Source organism: Podarcis bocagei (genome assembly GCF_964188305.1).
Source record: "Podarcis bocagei genome assembly, chromosome: 13".
Lineage (NCBI taxonomy): Eukaryota > Metazoa > Chordata > Lepidosauria > Squamata > Lacertidae > Podarcis > Podarcis bocagei.
The window spans coordinates 53,812,769-53,833,472 of NC_138138.1; the positions used below are offsets into that span (position 1 = coordinate 53,812,769).

Below are 20,704 nucleotides of genomic sequence, written 5' to 3' on the forward strand. Positions count from 1 at the left end.
TGGAAGGGTCGCCCTCCGGATAGGATGGTTACGGGGACCCTTGTTGTTGTTGTTTAGTCGTTTAGTTGTGTCCGACTCTTTGTGACCCCCTGGACCAGAGCACGCCAGGCACTCCTGTCTTCCACTGCCTCCTGCAGCATGGTCAGACTCATGCTGGCAGCTTCGAGAACATTATCCAACCATCTCGTCCTCCGCCGTCCCCTTCTCCTTGTGCCCTCCATCTTTCCCAACATCAGGGTCTTTTCCAGGGAGTCTTCTCTTCTCATGAGGTGGCCAAAGTCTGGGAGCCTCAGCTTCAGGCTGTGTCCTTCCAGTGAGCACTCAGGGCTGATTTCCTTCAGAATGGAGAGGTTGGATCTTCTCGCAGTCCATGGGACTCTCAAGAGTCTCCTCCAGCACCAGAATTCAAAAGCATCCATTCTTCAGCGATCAGCCTCCTTTATGGTACGGGGACCCTACCCAACCCTATTGAATATATGGACTTTATTCTCCTCTACCTTTCTCTCTCTCTGATGTATTTACAGGTGTTCTCGGAGCTTCAGGTCTCAGGCTCTGGCAGTATAATGGCATGTTCCAACGGGCATGTGCAGAGTGTATTTCAGCCCTGAAGGCAAAGCCTCTCAGCTCCTGTGGGGCAGGGCTCACGGGGGCAAAGTGGTTCTGTGTTACTCTCACCCTAGGTCTCTTCAACATTATTATTATTAATAATAATAATATTTCTTGCCCATCTGGGGTGGCTTCAAGCGCATATAAAGAACATGATAAAATATCAAACCTTAAAAACCTCCCAAAATAATAATAATTTTAAGACCCAGGATGCAATTTTGTCACCATTTAGGGACCTGCTTCTTAAGCTTTCGCCCACATATACAGTGGTACCTCAGGTTAAGTACTTAATTTGTTCTGGAGGTCCATTCTTAACCTGAAACTGTTCTTAACCTGAAGCTCCACTTTAGCGAATGGGGCCTCCCGCTGCCACCACGCCGCCGGAGCACGATTTCTGTTCTCATCCTGAGGTAAAGTTCTTAACCCGAGGTCCTATTTCTGGGTTAGCGGAGTCTGTAACCTGAAGCGTCTGTAACCCGAGGTACCACTGTATTTGCCAGGTGCTCCTGTTGCGACCCACCTTGGATCGGGCTGCGACCCGCCTGTGCTGTCAGTCTAAAGGGGGGGGGTCAGGTCTCCCCAAGATAACTCTGGGATCCCCCGGGGTCTATGCTTGGACACTAGGAGACAGCAGGATAGATCTGTGACAGCTATTTTGGCCCCGGTGCCAGATAGAAAGCATGGTTAAAGGTAAAGGGACCCTTGACCATTAGGTCCAGTTGCGGATGACTCTGGGGTTGCGGCGCTCATCTTGCTTTATTGGCCAAGGGAGCTGGCATACAGCTTCCGGGTCATGTGGCCAGCATGACTAAGCCGCTTCTGGCGAACCAGAGCACGGAAATGCTGTTTACCTTCCTGCCGGAGTGGTACCTATTTATCTACTTGCACTTTGACGTGCTTTCGAACTGCTAGGTTGGCAGGAGCAGGGACCGAGCAACGGGAGCTCACCCTGTTGCAGGGATTCAAACCGCTGACCTTCTAATCAGCAAGTCCTAGGCTCTGTGGTTTAACCTACAGCGCCACCCGCGTCCCTAGAAAGCGTGCTTAGAGTCAGCCTAAAGACCCATTTCAGGCTCAAGAGATGGGGATGAAGGGGGCTGCCTAAGGACGTCTGGATGACCCCCCAGGTGGGGTGTCCAGGGTCTCCTGGCCAGAGAGAGATCCTGGGTGCTGGACCTGTCGGAACGCCATCGGGTGTCTTGACCTTCCCGCATGCCCCCTCTCTGCGTTTACCCACATTCAGCCCGGGCCCACACACGTCTCCCCCTCCTCAAATTCTTGCTGTGTGCCATAGAGCGCTGCATCTTCCTTCTCCCTCCCTCCCCAACCGTTCTCTTCGTCATCCAGGCTGGTTTCCATAGAAACTCCCTTTCCGTTTGGGTACTCCTGTCGCAGCCGGGAAGGGAGTTTATATATATGCGTGTGCGCGAGAGAAAGAGAGACCCTCAAGGAATTGTTGCTGCCGTGTTATACGCACTCACGCATGCACACTCACCGTGCATGCAGGCGCAAGCCCATTCGCACGCACACACACACCCCCATGGCCTGAAATTGCGTCGTCGGGACGGTCCCACCCAGGTCGAGGGAGGAGGGAAGTTTGCGAAAGACGGGCTTGGAAGAAAAGAAAACATTGTGGGCATCCCTATTGTTCTGTCTCTCTCTCTCTCTCTCACACACAAGATTTTCTCCCACGTCTCTGCAGCGGGGAGAGGCCAGAGCGTGCCTTCGGGGGCCAGCCCTTGACACGAGGGGGCCGGCCGGGCCAAAGGAGGCGCCTGAGCGTCTGGGGGCAACGAGGCAAGCCTCTTGGAGCGGCTTCCGCGCTGAGCTCCGGAGAGCGGGCCGGGCCAACACATCAGCTGCTTAATCCGAGCTGGCACCGGGAAATTGTTTCCTTCAGCCATTTTAGGCTTGCCAGCTGGAGGAACGAGCTCCTGGAGCAAAATGGCTCCCCAATGGGTGGAGTGGGGAGGGGGTGGGCGACCGGGGGGGCCCTGTGGGGAGGAGGGGTGGGCTGGAGCTTCTCCGCTCAAACAGGCCGCTCTCTCTTCCCCTGATGGCCTTCAGCCTGCCCATGCCAGCATCACCCCGCTGCTTCCCTCGGTGTGACTCATGTCAACGGCAGCCAAGCGACTTTTCGGGACTGACGGGAAGCAGAGCCCTGTGGTTCTCCTGGCTGCCTTCTCCCAGCCCTTCCTACGCGTGGGTTCGAATCCCCACTCGCCGGGGGGCCTCGCTCGCTCGCTCTCGGCCTGACCAGCCTCGCAGGGTTGTTGTGGAGCTGATAACGGGGAAGGAGCAGGAACTATGCCTGCCACCTTGAACCCCGGGGAGGAAGAGGTGGGATTTAAATGTAATAATACTTATTGTAATTATTATTTATACCCTGCCCATCTGGCTGAGTTTCCCCAGCCACTCTGGCTGGCGTTCCTAGCCGTCAGGCAGACCCCCAGAGACCCCCTCCTGAGACCTCTCCCCCAGCTGTGACACCCCTCTTTTCGAGAGGTCAGGGGTCACGGCTACTAGGCACCATGGCCATGTGTAAGAGCCTGGACATTTCCAAGCACAATTCAAAGTGTTAGTGCTGACCTTGAAAGCCCTAAATGGCCTCAAAGGCCCAGTAGACCTGAAGGAGCGTCTCCACCCCCATCGTTCAGCCCAGACACTGAAGTCCAGCTCCGAGGGCCTTTTGGCGGTTCCCTCCCTGCGAGAAGTGAGGTTTCAGGGAACCAGGCAGAGGGCCTTCTCGGTGGTGGCACCCGCCCTGTGGAACCCGCCCTCCCAGCAGATGTCAAGGAAATAAGCAACTATCTGACTTTTAGTAGACATCTGAAAGGGACACAAATTTTCACGGCCCTCTAGCCATGGCTCATTTACCAGAAGCAATGTATTTAGTGTTAACTCTGGAAGTCTGTACAGTGGTACCTCGGGTTAAGTACTTAATTTGTTCCGGAGGTCCGTTCTTAACCTGAAACTGTTCTTAACCTGAAGCACCACTTTAGCTAATGGGGCCTGCCGCTGCTGCCGCGCCGCCAGAGCACGATTTCTGTTCTCATCCTGAAGCAAAGTTCTTAACCCGAGGTACAATTTCTGGGTTAGCGGAGTCTGTAACCTGAAGCGTATGTAACCCGAGGTACCACTGTATCGGGAAGTTTTAGTGTTTGATGTTTTTAGTTTGTTTTGATGTGTGCTGTGAGCTGCCCAGAGTGGCTGGGGAAACCCAGGCAGATGGGCGGGGTATAAATAAATTATTATTATTATTGATGGCTCTGTTGGTTAGAGCATGGTGCTCATCGCGCCAAAAGTGGCAGGTTTGATCCCTGTATGGGGCCGCTGCAAATTCCTGCTTTGCAGGCCGTTGGATGAGATGATCTTCAGGGTCCCTTCCAATTCTACGATTCCATGCTTCTATGGTCTGCCTCCACATTTGTGCATTTGTGCTGTGCCAGTGTGGTGTAGTGGTTAAGAGCGGTAGTCTCGTAATCTGGGGGACCGGGTTCGCGTCTCCGCTCCTCCACATGCAGCTGCTGGGTGACCTTGGGCCAGTCACACTTCTCTGAAGTCTCTCAGCCCCACTCACCTCACAGAGTGTTTGTCGTGGTGGAGGAAGGGAAAGGAGAATGTTAGCTGCTTTGAGACTCCTTTAGGTAGTGATAAAGCGGGATATCAAATACAAACTCCTCCTCCTCCTCCTCCTCTTCTTCTTCTTCTTCTTCTTCTTCTACTGTATCATTATCCAGACACAATCTGCGTCAGAAAGCAATCCCTTCAATGAGGTGTTGTCCTGTTGTCTATGCATAGATCAAAGGGGGGCAATAGTAGCATCTTTCCAATGAATCAATACCAGTCTTTTGACTACGTGGAGCAGTTGTCAGAGCCCCCTATAACTGGTATGTTTTTCAGGATAATAAATTAATAATAATTTTATTACTTATGCCCAACCCATTTGGCTGGGTTGCACCAGCCGCTCAGGGTGGCTTCCAACACATATAAAAACACAGAATACAGTGGTACCTTGGGTTAAGAACTTAATTCGTTCCGCAGGTCCATTCTTAACCTGAAACTGTTCTTAACCTGAAGCACCACTTTAGCTAATGGGGCCTCCTGCTGCTACTGCGCCGCCGGAGCACGATTTCTGTTCTCATCCTGCAGCAAAGTTCTTAACCTGAAGCACTATTTCTGGGTTAGCGGAGTCTGTAACCTGAGGCGTCTGTAACCTGAAGCGTCTGTAACCCGAGGTACCTCTGTAATCGTAATTATACATAGTCATAGAATCATCATAGAGTTGGAAGGGGTCCTGGGGTCATCTAGTCCAACCCCCGGCAGTGCAGGAATGATAGACAGGTGGTCCATATGGGAATCGAACCTTGGTGTTACCAGCACCACATGCCAACTAACTGATCTGACTGGCCTATCATATGACAACTTTAAATCCCCACCCCCACCCCAATTCATAAGTGCCGGACATTCATAAACACATGTTTCAAAGAAGCAGTCTCTAAATCGAATTATTATAACAATGATAACAGCTCTCTACCAGCTCCCATCTGGTACGCAGGATAAGACCCTCCCTGACCGCGGACTGTCTCGCCAGAGTGGTGCATGCTCTAGTTATCTCCCGCTTGGACTACTGCAACGTGCTCTATACCTTTGAAGGTGACCCGGAAACTGCAAGTAATCCAGAATGCGGCAGCCAGACTGGGGACTGGGAGCAGCCGCCGAGACTATATAACACCAGTCTTGAAAGACCTACATTGGCTCCCAGTACGTTTCCGAGCACAATTCAAAGTGTTGGTGCTGACCTTGAAAGCCCTAAACGGCCTCAAAGGCCCAGTAGCCTGAAGGAGCGTCTCCACCCCCATTGTCCAGCCCGGACACTGAGATCCAGCGCCGAGGGTCTTCTGGCGGTTCTCTTCCTGAGAGAATCAAGGTGAAAGGGTATCAGACAGAGGGCCTTCTTGGTGGTGGCGCCCGCCCTGTGGAACGCCCTCCCTTCAGATGTGAAGGAAATAAGCAGCTGTCTTCTCTTTAAAAGACATCTGAAGGCAGCCCTGTTTAGGGAAGTTTTTAAAATTTAATGCTGTATTGTTTTTAACACTCGATTGGGAGCCGCTCAGAGTGGCTGGGGAATAAATATATTGTTGTTGTTTAGTCGTTTAGTCGTGCCCGCCTCTTTGTGACCCCCTGGACCAGAGCACGCCAGGCCCTCCTGTCTTCCACTGCCTCCCGCAGTTCGGTCAAACTCATGCTGGTCCCTTCAAGAACACTGTCCCACCATCTCGTCCTCCGTCGTCCCCTTCTCCTTGGGCCCTCCATCTTTCCCAACATCAGGGTCTTTTCCAGGGAGTCTTCTCTTCTCATGAGGTGGCCAAAGTCTTGGAGCCTCAGCTTCAGGATCTGTCCTTCCAGTGAGCACTCAGGGCTGATTTCCTTCAGAATGGAGTATAAATAATATATTATTATTATTATTATTATTATTATTATTATTATTATTATTATTTTATTATATAACAATAGCAGCAGCAGCAACTAAGCCTGCATGTTTCCCCTCTTTGTTGAAAACCTCAGGCATTACTACCTCCTATGTTCTCTCTTTCTTGCAGGTCTGAGGCAGCTGAATGGCTGCAGCAATGGAGCTCACGGACATTGGCCACTCCAGCTCCCTCCTGGTCCAGTTGAACGAGCAGCGCCTCCGCGGCCAGTTCTGCGACATCACCATCATTGCTGAAGACACCAAGTTCAAGGCCCACAAGAACGTCCTCGCGGCTTCCAGCCCCTACTTCAAGGAGGTGCTGTCGGAGGAGTCCAGCTGCCAGCAGCCCAGCCAGATCCTGGAGCTCCCCGACGTCCAAGCCGAAGTCTTCTCCGACGTCCTCAACTTCATCTACAACTCCCGGCTCTCCGTGCCCAGCCCGGCCGCTGCCAAGGAGATCGGGGCCGTCGGCCGCCGCCTCGGCATCTCCCGCCTCGAGGACCTGGACGACCCCTTGGCGGGCACCAAGATGGACGACTCGGGCGGGGCCTCTTCCAGGCCGTGCAGCTCACCGATTGACCTCACCTGCCCTTCCCGCTCGGCCGAGCCTTCCAGCCCCCTCAGCTTCCACGATTTGGCCAAAGCCTCAAGCCCGGCCAGCGACGGCCAGCCCGACCCCGAAACAGAGACCGCCAAGATCCTGTACAACCTCAGCTCGGTCGCCGCCGGGCCGCCACCCCAGCCAGACCTAGCTTACGTGCTGAAGGGAGGCGTCAGCTGGGACCACGACGATCCCCCCGGAAACCCCTCGGCCGCCAACGGCGAGGCGGACCACCAAGGGCCGGCCTCCTCTCACTCGCCCCCGTCCGGAGCTTCCTACCCAGCCGCCAGCTCCTTCTGCTGTGGGAGCTGCGGCCGCTCCTTCACCACGTCATCGGCGCTCAGCCTGCACATGAAACTGCACCGGACGCGCCGTTCTCTCTCCTGCCGGCACTGCGGCAAGAGCTTCATCCACATTAAGCGGCTGCAGACGCACGAGGTCTTGTGCAAGGAGATGGAGAAAGCCGAGGAGGGCGTCCCCGCGTGTGAGGCGCTGCCCAGTCCCGGGCTGCCTCCCAAGCCGCCTCCGCCGCCGTCTTCCAAGAAGAGCGTGCTGTTCCGCCACCGCGGGCTGCAGCGCATGGACTACATCTCGGACCAAGACCACTTTGTCAAAGTGGTCGACGGGCACATCATCTACTTCTGCACCGTCTGCGAGCGCTCGTACATGACGCTCTCGAGTCTCAAGCGCCACTCCAACGTCCACTCGTGGCGGAGGAAGTACCCCTGCCGCTACTGCGACAAAGTCTTCGCTCTGGCCGAGTACCGCACCAAACACGAGGTGTGGCATACGGGCGAGCGCCGCTACCAGTGCATCTTCTGCTGGGAGACCTTCGTCACCTACTACAACCTGAAGACCCACCAGAAAGCCTTCCACGGGATCAACCCCGGCCTGATCTCTTCCGAGAAGACGCCCAACGGAGGCTACAAGCCCAAGCTGAACGCCCTCAAACTCTACCGCCTCCTGCCCATGCGCTCCCAAAAGAGGCCCTACAAGACCTACAGCCAAGGCCTGGGGCCCGACAATCTCCTGCTCCCGGCTCAGCCCATCCCCATGGCGCTGGGCGACGGGGACTCCTTGGACGGCAACCTGGTCTCCTCGCTGGGCAACGGCGACATTGCTTCCGTCTTCACTGCCAACGGCGGCTCCCTGGAGATGCCCGAGCCGGAACGCTTTCCGCGGCCGCAGGAAACTGCGGCGGGCCCGGAGATCCCCGCGCTCCCAGCCGCGGGCGAGAACGCTCCTTCGGACAAGAGGCCGGGGCCCCTGAGCGCAGAGGCCGCCTCCGTCATCGCCTACGGGCGGCCCGCCTCCTCGGTCATCGTCCACAGCACGTCAGTGTTGTCGCAGACGCCCTCGGTGATCACCTACAATAGCAAGTCTTCGGAGGCAGGGCCTCTGCCGCCGACACAGGTTCCATCTTCCGCCGTGGCCAGGCCTATCAAGAAGCAAGTGCTAAAGGAGTACATCCAGTCGCAGAAGGCAGACGAGCGGGCTATGGAAGAGAGCGGGGGCGAGCCCAGGGCCAGGGGGCCGCGGTCCGGGCGGACTATGACGTACATGGCAAAGCCGGCGTACGTCGGGGCCGCCTCTGAAAGCCGCGCCGCGCCGCTCTGCCAGATCACGGTGCGCATCGGCGAGGAAGCCATCGTCAAGCGGCGGATCTCCGAGACGGACCTCATGCTGGACAAGGGCGGCCGCGTCGGGGGCAAGCGCTTTGATTTTGGGAGGGAGCAGAGCAGTGGGAAGGAGGCAGCGCCAGAAGTCCCCCACGGCAAGCACGCCGGCAGGGGGTACGCCAACGAGAGCGGCGAGGAGGAGAGCGACAGGGGCGACGCCGAAGACCAGCTGTGGCGGCCCTACTACAGCTACAAGCCCAAGCGGAAGGCTGGCTCCGGCGCCAACACGCTGCCCAAGATGAAAAAGTCCCGGTGGCACCGCAAGCTCCGCTCTCTGCGCTGGATGAAAAGGACGGAGAAGGCTGGGGAGGAAGAAGAGGAGGAAGAAGAAGAGGAGGAGGAGGATGTGGGGACCAGCGGCTCGGTGCCGGCGGAAGTGGCCGCTGGCCGCGGGGCCGCCTCCGAAATAGAGGGGCCAAGCCAGCCTCCCAAAGCCGGGCGCGGCTCCGAGTGGAAGCACGAGTGCGGCGCCTGTGGCAAGCTGTTCTCCGCGCTCAAGAAACTGAGGAAGCACGAGCGAGTGCACGGGCGCCTCACCAAGGACAACCCGCCCCTGGTGCCCTCACAGGCCCACCGCGTCGGCCGCAAGCCCCTGGTCAAGTTCACCTGCACCCGCTGCACCAAGGTGTGCAAGACGGCCGCGGCTCTCAGCCGCCACATGAAGCGCCATGAGGGTGAGCTGCCCGAGCCGCCGCCCTTGCCGGCCCTCACCACTGTCATCGCCTACTCCAAGAAGGCGGCAGAGGCTCCTCCCGTGGCTGTCGTGCCGGCGCCCGTCGTCAAAGAGGAGACCATGCAGGAGATGCAGGTGTCGTCCTCCAGCGGCGAAGCGCCCTTGTGCCCGCAAGAGGTCCCCGAGGAGGAGGAGGGGCCTGTCGCAGTGGACATGCAGCCTTACGGACGCCGCACCCCGGTGCCAGAAGAGGAGGCCGTGCCCCTGGCAGAGGGGAACAAGTCTCCGTTTCCAGAGGAGGTCAGTGCCCACCCGCCCGTTCTGGAGGCGGCCACCAGCCTCGCCGAACTCCCGCCAAGGTTACCGCACTCCCTGCAGGACCCCGTCATCTCGCACACGGGTCTTGCTCTGAAAGAGGCCTTGGCGCCCGAGCTGGAGGAGGAGCGATACCCTGTCCAGGAGTACCCGCTGCCCTTGCTGGTGCCGGGCAGCTGTCGGACCCGGAAGGACCTGGAGGACAAGCCGCCCTCGTTCCTCGCCTACCCCAGCGCCATCCAGTTCAGCGGCGTGGGCAAGGCGGGCGGCGGCGACGGCGCGGACGGCGGCAAGGTCTGCTTCTACCCGGACCCCTACCCTCTGATGTACGGCCACCAACTGCTGGCGGCCTACCCCTACAACTTCACCCTCCCGGTGGCTCTGAACATGGTCGTCCCGGACGAGAAGGGGCAGCCGCTGCCATTCCTGCCCGGCGTCTTCAGCTACTCGGTGAACCCGTGCCGCGGCGAGGTCCACGACGGCTCTGCCGCTGCGGCCTCCAGCGTGGCCATGGCGATGGGGGCTGGCGCGGCGCACGAGGGCAGAGGGGAGCTGCCCACCCCGGAGAGGCTGAAGAAAGGGAGCCTTCTCTGAGGGGGAGGACCAAGGGAGGTTGGGGCGGAGGGGGTCAGCCGGGGGCGAGGGGCGCCACCGCTTCCACCTCTCCCAAGATGGCGCCCTCTCGTGGCTTTGGACAACAGCTCCCGCCCAGCCAGTGGAGGGTTTGGGGTGCTCTGGGGTTGTGGAAGGCGGCTCCCTCCTCCCCGAGAAGGGATGTTCGGGGCGGAGGGGTGGGGGCAGATTGCAGTGGCAGCGCTGCGGCAGAGAGAGAGACAGAGCTATGGAACTCAGAGGTGAGCATTGAGTGGCGTTGAGGGGATGCATAGCGCAACCCCCTGACCCACAACTTCACATCCCCGTGGTTTGTCGAGTGGGCACATCGTAGATAAGACTTTTTTTTTTAACAGACAAAAAAGACGTAGCAGCGAAAATAGGTACAGGGTAACCCCTCTTCCCCCCTTCTCCCAACCACACCCCATATGAATGTCTTCTTGCTCCGTATATATATTTTCAGAGTGAACTTGCACAAGCAAATCTTCGCCGTCGTCTCCCCCCTCCCCAATCCTGCTCCCCCTCCCCTTCTTGGCTCTCCCTGTTACCCCTGCCTGGGAAGGGACGGCTGGGAGGAGGAGCCTCTGCTTTGGGGGCGGAGCTCTTTTTCGGCTCCTCCCACCAGCCGATGCCCCTTTTATCTCTTGCCTTCCAGGTCTCTTCCTTCCCCAAATCACCATTTCCCCCCCCCCCCTGCCAAGGGGAAAAAGGTCTCATTCCACAAAACTGTCTCCCCCCTCCCCCCTTTTTTGGGGTGTGTGTGCCCTCTGCCCCCCCCTCCTCCGGCCCAGCGCCTCGGATCTCTAGCCTCTGCTTTTGGCAGCTGCGTTATTTCTCCCTGTTCGTTTTTTTGTTTTGTAGCTTGAAGGGGATGAATCACATTTTCCTTTCGGCTGGATGGAGGAGGAGGAGGAGGAGGAGGAAGGGGTGGGGTGGGGGGAGGAGGAGGGCAGGGTGTCCTGTTGAGATGGTGAGGAGGGGAGAGGACGGTTCTGGTCTTCCAGGGTTTTTGCAACAGCCACAAAAGAGCAACAGCAGCTTTGCATCGCATCTGGACACACTTTGCAGGAGTGGGGGCTGCCAAGTTTGCTGCCACCCTGGTAGCATGCCCCTCTCTCTCTCTCTCTCTCTCTCTCTCTCTCTCTCTCTCTCTCTCTCTCCCCCTCTCTCTCTCTCTTGGAGGGGGGGTGCCCTTTCAGCCGGAGTGGGGTGGGCAACCAGACCGGATTCCACTGTGTACTGTGATTTTAATTTCCGCCAAGCTCATCCCACTTCTGCCGCCTTTGCAAAAAACAACAGCACAGAACATAACCCCGCCCTCCCAGTAACACACATTCCCTCCCACTTCCTCCATACTGGGATTTACCTCCCCCAAAAAAACACACACACAAACACACACACCACCTAAACTCAGCAATAGGGCAGTTGGGTTACATTTCACAGTCCAGGAATTAAAAACCCAAAAGCCCTCTTTGTGCTTGCGCTCCTTCTCTCTCTTTCTCAATAAATAAACAAACAAACTAGTCCTACCTAATGCAAGAAAGCATTTTTCCAGCTGCGGCTTAAGCGAGCTTTCAGCCTCCTGGGGATTGAAAGGGGCACAGGCATTTGTCATGCCAATGAGCATTCTGGACCACTTAGGTTTACATTTGCATCAGGGGAAAAAAAACTCCCTTATTTTTAGCCAGCCCTGTCCATAAGGCGGCTGGGCAAGTCTTCAAAATGGTTTTAAGATATGGAAATGTTCCCTTCCTCTCCAGGAAGGCGATCAAAATACTGTTCTTCCTTACCCCTCCCTCTTCCCTTCTCTTGCTACAAACCCAAATAAATAAGTAATGGAATATTTTTTAGGATTTAGGGAGAACTGAGTGCTGCTTTCCAGAAGGCCACTCTGCATATTTTGGGTGGAGTGGGTTTATTATTATTATTATTTTAGATTAGAGAATATGGGCAGGGTGGGGTTAGGAATGGCAATCGCCCCATTATTTTAAAAAGCCTTAGGTGTTTTCTAAGCCTGGGGGTAATGCGTTCTGACTACTTGCAAGATGAAAAAACATTTAAATTTGTGGATATTTTTTGGCTTACGAAAGGACCAAAACAGTGGGGATTTTGTTTTTTTCCTTTAAAAACAAAAACACAGTAACCCCTAATTAGTAGGGGGTGGCGGAAAAAAACTCACCCTTCTAGGGAAAACTGCATGAACTTTAAAAAGCAAGCAGAAGGATTTTGAAGAGACAATGTGTGGAGGTTTTCGATATTGAAGATTTTTAAAGGGAGGGGCAGAGTTTTGCCTAAAGGCTTAGGACAACGGGAGGAGGAAAGGAGAATTATGCATGCCAGATGTTTTGGCGCACCTTTCGCAAAATGGGCCCTCCAGGTTTTTGCGATTCAAAATATCTGAAAAGCCCTAGGTTGGGGAAAAGGCTCATTTAATGCAGAACTCCAGACGATAGCAGGGTCCTGCTACTAGATTTGTGGGTGCGATGAGCTTTCGGACTTCCAAAGGTTCCTATTGAACAATAGGAGCAAAACAGCTTCCGCCCTCCTCCAAAATATAAGATAACTGAGATTCCTGCGTTGCATGGGGTTGGTATGGATGACCTTTGGGTACCTCCGACAATTCTGCGCTTTCGATAAGCTAGCAGAAATGGAGACCGTCAACCCAGGAGTGGAGTTTTCTGCAAAGAAAGGGACATGCAATTCCTTTCTGGAATCGAAATCACTCCTGACCACCCTCTTACTGCTAAAATGAGCTTCAACTTTGCCCCCACCCCTGAAACTTGCAGCCTTCGCTGCGTATTTTTGCCTCCGCAACCTCCTTCCGGAAACTAGAAAGTTCTGGCCAAGGGAGGTCTTTTTTTGGGGGGGGGGTGTAACCTTAACCCACCCTGCCTCCACCAGCCTCAATTCTCAGCTTTAAGCGTTAAAAAAAAACCTCTCTAGACTTCCCTTAATATTTTAAGGGATGCAAAACGCCTCCTCCATTGCTCCCAAAGGCCTCCTGTTGAATTTTCCCGTCTCTCTCCCCCCCCCCCCCGTGGAACCAAGGCATCTCTATCTTCTGTGGGCCTTGCCAGGCCTGTTCGGAGACTGGCGCTTGAACAAGGGGGGGGGGCGCAAGGATCAGAAGGGCTTCCAAAGAAAGACTGGCTTGCAGGGGGGCGGGGGCTGGGGGCGCCTCTAGACCTCCTGTTTGGAGAGTTAAAGGGGGGTCAGGACAGAGAGAGAGAATTGCGGCGTGCAAAATTTCACCAATTGCTCCAGTGCAGGGAATATGCTGCGAGCCGCCTCTCTCGCCTCCCCCCCCTCCCCACGCATTGCAGCACAGCTGCCCCCCCCCCAATTTCTGTTTGCAGCAAACCGAGGTCTGCAAAAGGAAACCACAGTCTTCTCTCTGCAGCAGAGCAGAAACACGGCCTTGCAGAATTCTCTTCTCCCCCCCCCCAAAAAAAACACCCCAGTTTTTGTCCAAGCAGGGCCGATAACGCCTCCTTCTCTCTCCCCCCTCCCCATTGCAACGCAGAGCCTCCTCTAACCCACCCACCCCTTCGTCGCCTCCAGCACTTTAGCGGTGCCTCCCCATGCATTCCACCTGGCCGCAACATCCCTACTGCGGCGCACCTGCAATGCAGCAAAAAATGCACATTCCTTCTCCGCTGCTGCGCCACCGATAAGAAGGCACTGCTTGGGGCGAGGGGGTGCGTGGTTTTTTTTTGGGGGGGTGACTTCCTGACTCTTCCTCTCCCCCCACAACACCACCCCACATCACGCTCACAAATTCCTCCAGCATCATAAAAGGCGCATTATTCTGGAGACCTGGAGTCGATTCCTTGAAAGGGCAGGCCCTTTGAGCTGGCACCCGGCCCTCCAGACCCCCTGTGTAACCCCCCCCCCTTACGCTATGGGGCTGTGGGGATACAGCCCCCCCCACCCCGCCGCTCTGACCCATCCCTAGGATGGCAACCGGTCAGCAGGCCTGGGGTCGTTTTTTCGGCCTGCAAAGGTTGAAAGGTCAAGCCGGGCGGCTAAGCAGGAAGAGGCTGCGCCAGGGATTTGCCCCACGGTTTGGCAGTGGGGCGCGATTCCGGCCACGATCCAGTGTCGCCAGCGAGGACCCCTGTGCGCCTCGCAGCAGATGCGTTGAAAGAGGCCGGTCAGGGTTGAGAATGGGGAGATAGAGAGAGCACCAAAGTTATTTTTTTGGGGGGTTGCACTCCGGACCACCAGGGTGGGGAGGGCACGTGGGGCGGTCTTGGTGGGGGGCAGAAGGGCGGTCACTGACGTGTACATAGCTGTCCGTCTCTCTGATCTTTTGCACTTTTTCGCCACTGGGGGGGCCTCTCGGTGATTGTTGACCGTTTGCTACTGAATGTAAACTTGTCTCTCTCTTTGGTTTTTATTTTTTTGTTACTTTCTAGAAGCACCTCTAGGTAGTTTTATGGCACTTTAGAAGATTTGCTGAAACCGTTTTGAAAGGGGCGGGGGAACGATACCAAGGGTTTAAAAACAACAACAAATAAATACAGTACGCGGGCGGGTGGCGGGGTGGCCGGATCCGTACAAAAATGTTAAATGACGAGGATGAATAATAATATTTTTTTTGCCGCTTTTTCCCGGTCTCTGTTCCAAGTGTTCCAAGTGTGAAGAGTCCGTTAGACAAAAAAAAAAAAAAAAAACTGTATTTATCTCTCTGCATCTGTGTGTGTAACTCAAATAACTTCTTCAAAATAAAAAGACAATTATACGCTCCACGAGAAACTGTTAAGAAAGCAGCAGCGGCGAGCGCCCACCACGTATTCCAGCTTTGTGAAAACGGGGGTCACATTTAGTCTTTTGTTACCTCCCAATTGGTGGTTACGGCTAACTATGTACGGTAAATATTCCACCTTTTTCTATCTCCAAAGAGTTCAAGCTGGGGCGTACATGGTTCCTTGATCCCCACCACAACAACCTTGCAAAGCAGGCAGTGACTGGCTCCACGGAAGACAGGATTCGAACCCTGCTCTCCCAGTTCCGTGTAACCTGACGCACTAACCCAGGCTTCCTCCGCCTCGGCCCTCCAGATGTTTTCGGCCTACAACTCCCATGATCCCTAGCTAGCAGGACCAGGGGTCAGGGATGCTGGGAATTGTAGTCTCCAAACATCTGGAGGGCCGAGGTCGAAGAAGCCTGCTCTAACCACTAACCCACACTGCCACAGTCACATCGCCTCCTGTGGCCTGGGGGGGGTGTTTGCTGCCAGGGTGTGCTGCTAAAAATAGCAGGATTTTTTTGGGGGGGAAGGGGGCCTTATTTTTCAGAGTTGTTCTTGGCCTGTTTGAGAAGAGTATATAGAATCCGAATTGTAGATTTGGCCCCTAGGGACCTCTGAGGGTCATCCAGACCAACCCCCTGGCCCTCGGGGGTCCCTTCTCCAAAACCTTCGATTCTGTAATTCAGAGGAGAGAGGCTGGAAAGATGAAAGCCTGCGCTGTTGCTTTTTTCCTGCTGGGATTTCAACCTTTTGGGAAATAGCAATCCTGTTAAGCAGCTAATATCTTTTCTGGATTTCAGACTGACCCACCTTGGGGGTGTTTGTTTGGCCTTGTGGGGGGGGGACCAGCTGTGGGGTGGGTGGACTTCAGCAAGTTCCCCCCACTCCGCCACCAACCTGTCTCTGCCCAGAAAAATAAATAAGATTTTGGGGCCTCTGTGGGGTGGGGGGAAAACCACCCTCCTTTTGTGCCATAAATCTGCTCCCTCCAGCCCCTGGTTTTAAGATTGGTTCCTGGCTTGCCGGAGGACCAATCCTGCCCTAGATCTTTGCCCCACTGACACTTAATCCTTCGCCGCTGTTGCAACCGGCAAGTAGACAAACATAGCCTTTTACCTCTGCGGATGATGACCGATTCACCTTGCTGAGAAAGCAAGGAAGGCGTGGGGTTGCTGGCCCAGAGGTGACCCCCCACACCGGCCCCTCTGTCAAATATATCTCCCTAGAGTTTGGGGGTGGGGGGTGGCACAGCCTGGCCATAAAGGGCAAGACTCTGTCCCTCTGTGTACTTTAGCCCTAGAATCATAGAATCCTAGAGTTGGAAGAGACCACAAGGGCCATCGAGTCCAACCCCCTGCCAAGCAGGAAACACCATCAGAGCACTCCTGGCATATGGTTGTCAAGCCTCTGCTTAAAGACCTCCAAAGTAGGAGACTCCACAACACTCCTTGGCAGCAAATTCCACTGTCAAACAGCTCTTACTGTCGGGAAGTTCTTCCTAATGTTTAGGTGGAATCTTCTTTCTTGTAGTTTGGATCCATTGCTCCGTGTCCGCTTCTCTGGAGCAGCAGAAAACAACCTTTCTCCCTCCTCTATGTGACATCCTTTTATATGGCCCTAGGGGAATCCAAAAAAAATTAGGGGGAAAGTGTGGCGAAAGCAACATCTGACCACTTTTGGAAGGATTCTGAATGAGAATCAAGATGCCTCTGGGCATGTACAGAGTGCAGGACTGCACACCTGTGCCAGAGATCCTCTAGCTGCGGTTCCTGCATCAGACTGGACTGGATGACTTCTTCCATCTCTACATTTCTATGATTATAGCCGATTGTCCCAACTTCTGCCAAACTTGTTATTTGCCCTCTGCCAACCAGAATAATGTTGGCGCCTTCACACAGCTAATCGGTTGATGGATCTACGCCTTGTCTAATCCCTAACCCCGATCCTGGAGAAATTCCTGAATGGTCCACACGCCTCATCATTACATAAGAGAGATTTTTTCTATACCACCCTTCATCTGAGGAGGACAGGGCAGTTTGAAAGCACCAAAACAAACAAAGGAAAAACATCATAACAAAACAAAACAGCAGCTGCCGCCCCCAAACAGTTTTAAAGGCCATCGGTGGTTTAATTGACCAATGGGCTGGTTGATGATGAATGTTTTTGCCTGGCGCATAATGTATAATGAAGGCACCAGGCAAACTTCCCTGGGGAGGGCATTCCACAGACGGGGAGCCACCACAGAAAAGGCCCCGTTCTTGTGTTTCCACCTTCCAGGCCTCTCACGGAGGAGGCACACGAAGGGCCTCAGAAGATGATCTCGGGGTCTGGGTCGCTTCATATGGAAAAAGGTGGTCCTTGAGGCAAAAACGACCTTGACAGATTAGAGAAGTGGGCAAAAACAAGATGAATTTTAACAGGGAGAAATGTAAAGTATTGCACTTGGGCAAAAAAAATGAGAGGCACAAATACAAGATGGGTGACACCTGGCTTGAGAGCAGTACATGTGAAAAGGATCTAGGAGTCTTGGCTGACCACAAACTTGACATGAGCCAACAGTGTGACGCGGCAGCTAAAAAAGCCAATGCAATTCTGGGCTGCATCAATAGGAGTATAGCATCTAGATCAAGGGAAGTAATAGTGCCACTGTATTCTGCTCTGGTCAGACCACACCTGGAGTACTGTGTCCAGTTCTGGGCACCACAGTTCAAGAAGGACACTGACAAACTGGAACGTGTCCAGAGGAGGGCAACCAAAATGGTCCAAGGCCTGGAAACGATGCCTTATGAGGAACGGCTAAGGGAGCTGGGCATGTTTAGCCTGGGGAAGAGGAGGTTAAGGGGTGATATGATAGCCATGTTCAAATATATCAAAGGATGTCACATAGAGGAGGGAGAAAGGTTGTTTTCTGCTGCTCCAGAGAAGCGGACACGGAGCAATGGATCCCAACTACAAGAAAGAAGATTCCACCTAAACATTAGGAAGAACTTCCTGACAGTAAGAGCTGTTTGACAGTGGGATTTGCTGCCAAGGAGTGTGGTGGAGTCTCCTGCTTTGGAGGTCTTTAAGCAGAGGCTTGACAACCATATGTCAGGAGTGCTCTGATGGTGTTTCCTGCTTGGCAGGGGGTTGGACTCGATGGCCCTTGTGGTCTCTTCCAACTCTAGGATTCTATGAGGCATTGCAGTCCTGAGCTGTTTAAGGCAGGGGTCAGCAACCTTTTTCAGCCATGGGACGGTCCACCGTCCCTCAGACCATGTGGTGGGCCGGACTATATTTTTTTTGTGGGGGGGGAATGAACGAATTCCTATGCCCCACAAATAACCCAGAGATACATTTTAAATAAAAGCACACATTCTACTCGTGTAAAAACAAGCTGGTTCCCAGACCGCGGGCCGGATTGAGAAGGCAATTGGGCCTCATCCGGCCCCCAGGCTTTAGGTTGCCTACGCCTGCCTTACAAAGGCTTTATAGGTCAAAACCAGCACTTTGAACTGGGCCCGGAAACTGCCCAGTGCAGTCAGACCAGGATCGGTGCAATATGCTCAAACTGGCTTACTCCGGTGAGCAACCTGGCCGCTGAATTCTGAAGTTTCTGAACTGTCTTCCGAGGCAGCCACTGTGGGTTAAACCACAGAGCCTAGGACTTGCCGATCAGAAGGGCGGCGGTTCGAATCCCCGCGATGGGGTGAGCTCCTGTTGCTCGGTCCCTGCTCCTGCCCACCTAGCAAATCGAAAGCATGAAGTGCAAGTAGATAAATAGGTACCACTCTGGTGGGAAGGTAAACGGCGTTTCCGTGCGCTGCTCTGGTTCGCTAGAAGCGGCTTAGTCCTGCTGGCCACATGACCCAGAAGCTGTACGCCAGCTCCCTTGCCCAATAAAGCGAGATGAGCGCCACAACCCCAGAGTCAGACACGACTGGACCTAATGGTCAGGGGTCCCTTTACCTTTTACCTTTACCTTTAATGGAGCCTAGAGGTTGCCAGAGCATAGACAACAGTAGTTAGGCTATTCCTGTCCAGATAGGGTTCAGCTGGGCTACCAGCCGAAGCTGATGGAAGGCCCTCCAGGCCATTGAGGCCTCAAGCGATGGCAGAGGATCCATAACCCCATCACAGTCTCACTGTCAAACAGCTCTTACTGTCAGAAAGTTCTTCCGAATGTTTTGTCGGCGTCTCCTTCCTTGTAACTTGAAGCCACGAGTTCGAGTCCTACCCTCCAGAGCGGGAGAAAACAAGCTTGCTCCCTCTTCCATGGGACAGTGCTTCAGATATTTGAAGGTGGCTGTCAGATCTTCTCCTTTCCAGGCTAAACTCACCCTGCTCCTTCAACCGTTCCTCACCAGGCTTGATGGACCCTTGACCATCTTCTTCCCCTCCTCAGCACACCTTCCAGCTTGTCAACATCCTTAAATTGTGTGCAGAATGGGACACAGTATTCCCGATGTGGTCTGACCCAGGCGGAACGAAGTGGTCCTGTTACCTCCCTTGAGTTCAACACTAAATTTCTGTTGATGCAACCTAGAATAGCGTTGGCTTTTTCTGCCGCTGCATCACACTGTTGGCTCACGTTGAGCTTGTGGTCCACTCAGGCCCCTAGATCAGGGCTCAGCAAACTTTTTCAGCAGGGGGCCAGTCCACTGTCTCTCAGACCTTGTGGGGGGCCGGACTATATTTTGGAAAAAACAAACAAACAAATTCCTGTGCCCCACAAATCACCCAAAGATGCATTTTAGATAAAAGGACACATTCTACTCATGTAAAAACACGCTGATTCCTGGACCATCCGCAGGCCGGACTGAGAAGGTGATTGGGCTGGATCCGGCCCCTAGTTTGCATACGCATGGCCTAGATCCTTTTCACATATATTAACTGGCAAGCCAGGTGTCCCCCACCTTATATATGGCTCTCCTGCCCTGAGCGCAGATTTATCCGTGGGGTGGCGCTGTGAGTTAAACCACAGAGACTAGGACTTGCCGATCAGAAGGTCGGCGGTTCAAATCCCCGCGATGGGGTGAGCTCCCGTTGCTCAGTCCTGCTCCTGCCCACCTAGCAGTTCGAAAGCACATCAAAGTGCAAGTAGATAAATAGGTACCACTCCGGCAGGAAGGTAAATGGCGTTTCCGTGCGCTGCTCTGGTTCGCCAGAAGCGGCTTAGTCCTGCTGGCCACATGACCCGGAAGCTGTACACCGGCTCCCTCGGCCAGTAAAGCAAGATGAGCGCCGCAACCCCAGAGTTGGTCAGGACTGGACCTAATGGTCAGGGGTCCCTTTACCCTTTACCTAATCCTAATGGGGGTACCCTCCATTTCCCCCTGAATGGGGGATCTTGGAGTCTCGCACTCACCCCCAAACCGTATGGGAGACAAGAGGGATCTGTGACTCCTGCCCTCGCAATATGCAAGAGGATGATAACTCAGTTGGTAGAGCGTGAGAATCTTAGTCTCAAGGTCTTGGGTTCAAGTTTTACGCCAGGCAAAAGATTCCTGCGTTTAAGGGGTTGGACTAGATGCACGGGGTGTAAAAGGTAAAGGGTAAAGGGACCCCTGACCATTAGGTCCAGTCATGGCCGACTCTGGGGTTATGGCGCTCATCCCGCTTTACTGGCTGAGGGAGCCGGCGTACAGCTTCTGGGTCGTGTGGCCAGCATGACTAAGCCGCTTCTGGCGAACCAGAGCAGCGCACGGAAACGTCATTTACCTTCCCGCTGGAGTGGTACCTATTTATCTACTTGCACTTAGACGTGCTTTCGAACTGCTAGGTTGGAAGAAGCAGGACTGAGCAACGGGAGCTCACCCCGTCGCGGGGATTCGAACCGCCGACCTTCTGATCGGCAAATCCTAGGCTCTGTGGTTTGACCCACAGCGCCACCCGCGTCCCATATGGGGCATGGGGTGAGGTTTGCCTTAAATGGAGCATCTTTTGCTTTTGTTGCGATGCAGCCGCTTGCCATTATAAGACTGCAGTTGTGGGCCTTGCGGCGCTTTATCGC

The 20,704-nt window shown here is 54.4% G+C and overlaps 1 protein-coding gene across 2 annotated transcripts in view; it reads left to right on the plus strand.

Annotated features, from left to right (window-relative positions):
- Positions 1–14,717, plus strand: part of ZBTB4 (zinc finger and BTB domain containing 4) — a 32,976-nt gene extending 18,259 nt beyond the window's left edge. For both annotated transcript variants that reach the window (XM_081167725.1, XM_081167726.1), the window contains exon 3: positions 6,210–14,717. In XM_081167725.1, the coding sequence (XP_081023851.1) occupies positions 6,225–9,941 (3,717 nt within the window). In that variant the 5' untranslated portion in view covers positions 6,210–6,224 and the 3' untranslated portion in view covers positions 9,942–14,717. The remainder of the gene's footprint in view (positions 1–6,209) is intronic.
- The last annotated feature ends 5,987 nt before the right edge of the window (positions 14,718–20,704 follow it).